Source organism: Oncorhynchus masou, chromosome 29 (assembly GCF_036934945.1).
Source record: "Oncorhynchus masou masou isolate Uvic2021 chromosome 29, UVic_Omas_1.1, whole genome shotgun sequence".
NCBI lineage: Eukaryota > Metazoa > Chordata > Actinopteri > Salmoniformes > Salmonidae > Oncorhynchus > Oncorhynchus masou.
This window is the reverse complement of record NC_088240.1, coordinates 38,327,290-38,333,289: the sequence shown is the minus strand read 5'-3', so window position 1 is coordinate 38,333,289 and position 6,000 is coordinate 38,327,290. Positions and strand designations below refer to the sequence as shown.

The 6,000-nt window shown below is 40.6% G+C and overlaps 1 protein-coding gene across 1 annotated transcript; it reads left to right on the top strand.

Annotated features, from left to right (window-relative positions):
• The first annotated feature begins 2,609 nt into the window (after positions 1-2,609).
• On the top strand, positions 2,610-4,976 carry LOC135521178 (transcription factor Sp5-like). The gene is made up of 2 exons (XM_064947110.1): positions 2,610-3,013; positions 3,431-4,976. The coding sequence occupies exons 1-2, from the start codon at positions 2,963-2,965 to the stop codon at positions 4,502-4,504; spliced, it is 1,125 nt and encodes a 374-aa protein (XP_064803182.1). The 5' UTR covers positions 2,610-2,962; the 3' UTR covers positions 4,505-4,976.
• Positions 4,977-6,000: the final 1,024 nt, after the last annotated feature.

Below are 6,000 nucleotides of genomic sequence, written 5' to 3'. Positions count from 1 at the left end.
TAACCAGGCGTTGCGTCACCTTGAAATTGACATTTTTATTCTGAGAATTGCAGGGGAAGAGTACAATACAGTACTGTTCAACTAATAGGCAAGAACATAGTCGAGTGCAACAGAGTTATATTAATATTCTTCTTCTATCCATTTCTGGTCCACAAACTTTGAGCTTTAAGTCCCCGCCCCCAAAAAATACAATGTGTTCACTAAACAGCGCATTGTCGCACCCAAAGCAGTTTCACCGTGATGATAAAGACATAACTATTCACTGAAAATAAATGAAAGAAAACAAATCATTTGCAACATAGGCTATTTGCCATTTTATTTTGTTAATATATAGGCTATTTAATATTAACGAAATAAAATGCGAAACATACATACACATTTAATAAAAAATAAAATGCATTGTATGCCTACTCACTGACTGATTATTTGAACACAAAATCCTTCCTCCTTTCAGTATTTAGTGTGACCACCATTTGCCCCATGCAGCGGGACACATCTCCTTTGCATAGAGTTGATCAGGCTGTTGTAGTAGCCTGTGGAATGTTGTACTACTCCTCTTCAATGGCTGTATGAAGTTGCTAGATATTAGCGGGAACTGGAGCACACTGCCGTACACGTCAATCCAGAGCATCCTAGACATGCTCAATGGGTGTCATGTCTTGTGAGAATACAAGCCACGGAAGAACTGGGGCATTTTCAGCTTCCAGGAATTTGTACATATCCTTGTGACAGGGGGCTGTGCATTATCATGCTGAAACAAAAGGTGATGACGGTGGATGAATGGCACGACAATGGGCCTCAGGATCTCGTCATGGTATCTCGGTGCATTCAAATTGCCATTGATAAAATGCAATTGTCTTCATTGTCCTTAGCTTATGCCTGCCCATACCATAACCCCACTGCCACCATGGGGCACTCTTAACAATGTTGACATCTGCCTGGTACAGGTGAGCATTTTCTTACTGAAGTCGGTTGCGATGTCAAACTGCAATCAGGAAAAGAACCTGGTGAGGACGACGAGCATGCAGATGAGCTTCCCTGAGACCGTTTCTGACAGTTTGTGCAGAAATTATTTGGTTGTCAGGTGTCTGGTCTCAGATTATCCCGCAGGTGAAGAAGCCGAATGTGGAGGTCCTGAGCTGGCGTGGTTACACGTGGTCTGCGGTTTTGAGACCAGTTGTACTGACAAATTCTCTAAAACGACGTTGGAGGCGGCTTATGGTATAGAAATGAACATTCAATTCTCTGGCAACAGCTCCGGTGGACATTCCTGCAGTCAGCATGCCAATTGCACGCTCACTCCTAACTTGAGACAACTGTAGCTTTGTGTTATGTGACAAAACTGCACATTTTAGAGTGGCATTTTTCTTGTCCCCAGCACAATGCACATGTGTAATGATCATGCTGTTTAATCAGCTTCTTGATATGCCACACCTGTCAGGTGGATGCATTATCTTGGCGAAGGAGAAATGCTCACTAACGGGGATGTAAACAAATTTGTGCACAGAATTTGAGGGAAATATGCTTTATGTGCCTCTGGGATATTTCTGGTATCTTTCATTTCAGCTCATGAAATAAGGGACCAACACTTTACATGTTGCATTTTTTTGTACAGTTTCTCAGATTTACGTACAGAATAATACAAAATTATTTGAGACCAGGTTGGTGCTTGACCATGAAAGACCAATAACCTCAAGGCAGAGATGCAGGCAGGGGGTTTCAAAATTGTTTCCACTTATTGGCGGATGGGAACTCCTCCTTCCTTCCCAGGTCTCTAACACTGGCACAACTTTTTAGAAAACACACATAGAGAGGGTGATGTCTCCATCTGCCACATTTGACACCTGGATCAATTGAGGGCTATCTAAAAAAGTTATGGTTAATACTCTGGTAGTTACGTAAATGAATTGCTACAACAGTTGCATTTCGTTACTGAAAGTAGCATATGGGATATAGTTGTCAGGCTACTGCTTCTATCACTTTCAACTTATCCGATAGACAATTTTGCCACTAGTGCGTAAAAGTCACTTTACACACTAGGACGCAAATGACACCACTATGAGCTTTTGAGGTTAAATATCAAAGAATGAAAGAAGTGAAGTGATATTGACATTGACATGTCTGTAAACAGGCCAGGGTATAAACTGTAATCTTCTTCCAAGACGTGTTGTAGTCTGCCAGTTGACATGTGTTGATTAATAAACTATCAGGAGCATTTTAGTTCCATGGAAACACGTTATCAACATCATAATTGTTTGTTATAATAAAAAAGTATTTAATTTATATTTAGGAAAAAAGGTAAACGCTTCCCCAGCGACATTAACTTTGTGTTGAGACTTGATTTGCTCTCATTAGCTACTCCTCTTGAAGTTATCAAACAGCAATGCGCCAGGAGATCTCCAGAGATAGCAATGTTACATTGTCACATCGGGTTGTGCTACAAATCCTTAATTACAAAAAGAGGATCAGATGACTACAGCATCCAATACCAGGGTCTCCAGGCGGCATGGGGGTCTTTGATCAAGAAAATCCAATTATTTGTGTATATACATTTCCCACATAGTGATTACTTCATTAATTGTCCCGCCTTTATCTCCTCCCTTCCCATCCCCCCTAATAATCAGCTCTTTTATCCAGACCAACAAACACACCATAGGAGCTTTGTGGATTCAAAGGATTTGCTTTCCCCTCTCATAGAGCCGCTATTCTTTGATGATTGGGCAGCGGCAAACTTCAAAGTAATAAATCTTATTTCTGACTGGCTGGCGGCCCACCAAAGTCCTTATCAAATTCTAAGAAGTGATCCCTCACTCTCCAGATAGTCCAAGGATATCTCGAGGAGAGGAAGTATTGAGAGTGAAGACTTTACCACGTCAAGACATTTTTCTACGCTTTTACATTTATCTCAATTAGTTTTGATATTGTGATCTGTTTTTAACCATAAAGAAAGAGGACGTTTACCATGGCAGCAGTGGCTGTACTGCGGAATGAAACTCTCCAGGCTTTTCTTCAGGTTTGTTAAAAACTTTTGCCTCTCGTTGTGGTGTTATTTGTCCTTCTCAAAATATTACTGTGTGTATATGGTAGTTTAAAACTAAACATTTAGTCCGCGCGTATTGTTAGTTATTACGCGTGGCGCATAATGCGAATTTTAACCTGGTTCATCTATAAAAACGTATTGTATAATAACGGAAATGTGGCTGTTTGATTTACTGTATGTGGCGAATAATAACGGATTCAATGATTATGTTGCAACTATATGTATTTATTGTAGTCATTTTGCTGGAGTGAGAGTGCATTAAAACTAATATTCGGCAAATCAATGTCGTTTTAATTGCCGGAGTGCCCATTTCTTTTCAATACAGTTACAACTCTAGTTTAGAGCCAAGTCAACACATAATTAATCATTATTTGTTTTACTTATATGCAGGACCGCACTCCTAACTCTTCTCCTGAAAACTGTAAGCACTCTCCACTGGCGCTCTTAGCTGCCACTTGTAACCGGATCGGACACCACCACGGATCAAGTCCGGCGGATTTCCTCCAGGTTCCTTATGACACTACTTTAGGCTCGCCGTCGCGAATTTTTCATCCTTGGAGTAACGAGGGGAATCCTCAAAGCACTCTCTCTAGCAATTCAACTTTTGGACTATCATCTAAATCCCAGCTCCACATTCAAAGTTCATTTACTTCCCACCACGAGCTCCCTCTCACGCCTCCAGCGGACCCTTCATATCCTTATGACTTTTCTCCAGTGAATATGTTACCGTGCTCAATGCAGTCGTTACAGTCCTCTTGCCCACCCACCTACGTCCCTGCTGTATCTTACGCAGCGCCAACTGCCATGCCAGGTTTCGTTACGGGACATTCTGGCCTTGTGCACCAGCAACAGAGGCAGTTGTCCCCTAGCCCAGGGGAGGATATTCCGTGGTGGAGTCTCCAACAGGGAAATCACGTCAGTCATCACCACTCAATCACCACTCAATCCCTTGGCCACCACCGTTTCCAACTGCAGAGGGGCTTGGTGATGGGGCATACAGACTTCGCGCAGTATCAGACTCAAATCGCTGCCCTCCTTCACACAAAGTCCCCCCTCGCAACAGCCCGAAGATGTCGGAGATGCAGGTGTCCAAACTGTCAGTCCTCCACCTCAAACGATGAGCCCGGCAAGAAAAAGCAACACATCTGTCACATACCAGGGTGCGGGAAAGTTTATGGCAAAACTTCCCATCTCAAAGCGCACTTGAGGTGGCACTCGGGAGAGCGTCCATTCGTTTGTAACTGGCTTTTCTGTGGCAAGAGTTTCACCAGGTCGGATGAGCTGCAGAGACACCTGAGGACTCATACTGGGGAGAAGCGCTTTGTTTGTCCAGACTGTTGCAAGAGGTTCATGAGGAGTGACCATTTGGCAAAACATGTCAAAACTCACCAAAACAAAAAAAACAAGTGTCATGAGAAGACGTTTGATCATCACGTGAAAAGGGAAGATATGAGGAACGTGTAGTAGCCTACGTTAGAGTCAATTTGATATCATAATCAAGATAGTGCAATATAAGTCCTTTACTTAGTTGAAGTACAAACTGACATTTCCATTATTTTTGGTTACTTAGTTTTTTCTTACCTACTGAAAAATTATTTCTCTAACATTGCAGGTCTGTTTAGAATGCTTTTTGTTGTTGTATATATGACATCTGTCTCAAAAGTTATCAAGGGATCCTGGAGAACTTACTTTAATACCCCAATGGGCTAGTATTCAATGTCTATAAACCATATCAAGAAAGACAAGTTTCAACTTGTGTTTGGATCATTGTCTTCGGTGGAAGATTTCACCTCTTGTAAATAATATTTAATAGCTTTTGTTGAATGAAAGTGTCCGTTTTCGCTCCATGTGGGGTGTTTTAGCATGCTCTTGAAAAGATATGCTATTGTTGATATGACCCAAATACTGTGTGAGAATAAAAAAATATACAAATGTCCCATATCAGAATTAGTCTCATTTAATTTTTCCTAACATATTACCTGAACAAAAATATATATATCCTACAACTTCCGCGCTGTTTCAATATGTTTTGTGTTGTGGTCACACTATACAGTTACCTGTGTGAGGACTTGCACTTTGATCAACCTGTTTACCATAGTCCGGAACATTCACCCATTGCTGCTGCTTAGACTGAGAATGCATATTAATAACAGGACAAGTTGTGTGCCATAATTGTAACTGAGAAGTTGGCCAAACCGATGATAAAATAGTGAATCGTGGAATTTTACCTTCGACATCCACTAGTAACATGACATTCATCATTTGAAGGAATATAAAATGGTCCACTTCAGGTAACATGGAAAACCACACGAATGAAATGTGGAAGATTCATTTAGGCAAATATGGTTTTCAAACTCGAGAAAAAGGATTTTATCCTGACCTTGATCAGTGATGTTGGCACATAGATCTTGTAAAACCATAGGTTCTCTCAAGTTATTATTTGTGATAATGAAACTGGTCATTAACATCACATACAGCAGTGTGCATTAGCCTACATGATCATGTCAGCACTAATCAGAATCAGCTATAATCATACTATCTCCGCAGATAAGGTGTCCAACTACCACTAAAATGAAAGGTTAGTGTATGTATGTTCAATTGTTATGACATAATAAACATAATTGTATTCAACGACATAGATGGCTTTCAGAACATACCAGCTAGCTAGCTTGTTCTTGTGACTGTTATGTCAAGACAAAAATGCTTTAAAAAAGTCACCTAAAGTTTTACATTTTCTGTGACCCTCCAGATGAACAGAATAATTATTGCCCAAGACCAGTGCTTTTCCTGAGACCCAGTAGGAATTTATATCCACCAGTTGTTCCCAACTCTGTACATGAGAAATACTGTGTGAAATAACCAATCAGTATATTGTCCATAAATTATTGGGCTACAATAGAGATGATATTGAAATGGTACCATTTTACAGTGAGAAAAGTTGATCTGTAGAAGAATTGTAT

Bases quoted from the DNA above. Each gene is read 5' to 3' on its own strand.
- LOC135521178 (XM_064947110.1), top strand. From the start codon at position 2,963: ATGGCAGCAGTGGCTGTACTGCGGAATGAAACTCTCCAGGCTTTTCTT. The intron at 3,014-3,430 runs GTTTGTTAAAAA...ACTTATATGCAG, and splicing joins CTCTCCAGGCTTTTCTTCAG to GACCGCACTCCTAACTCTTC.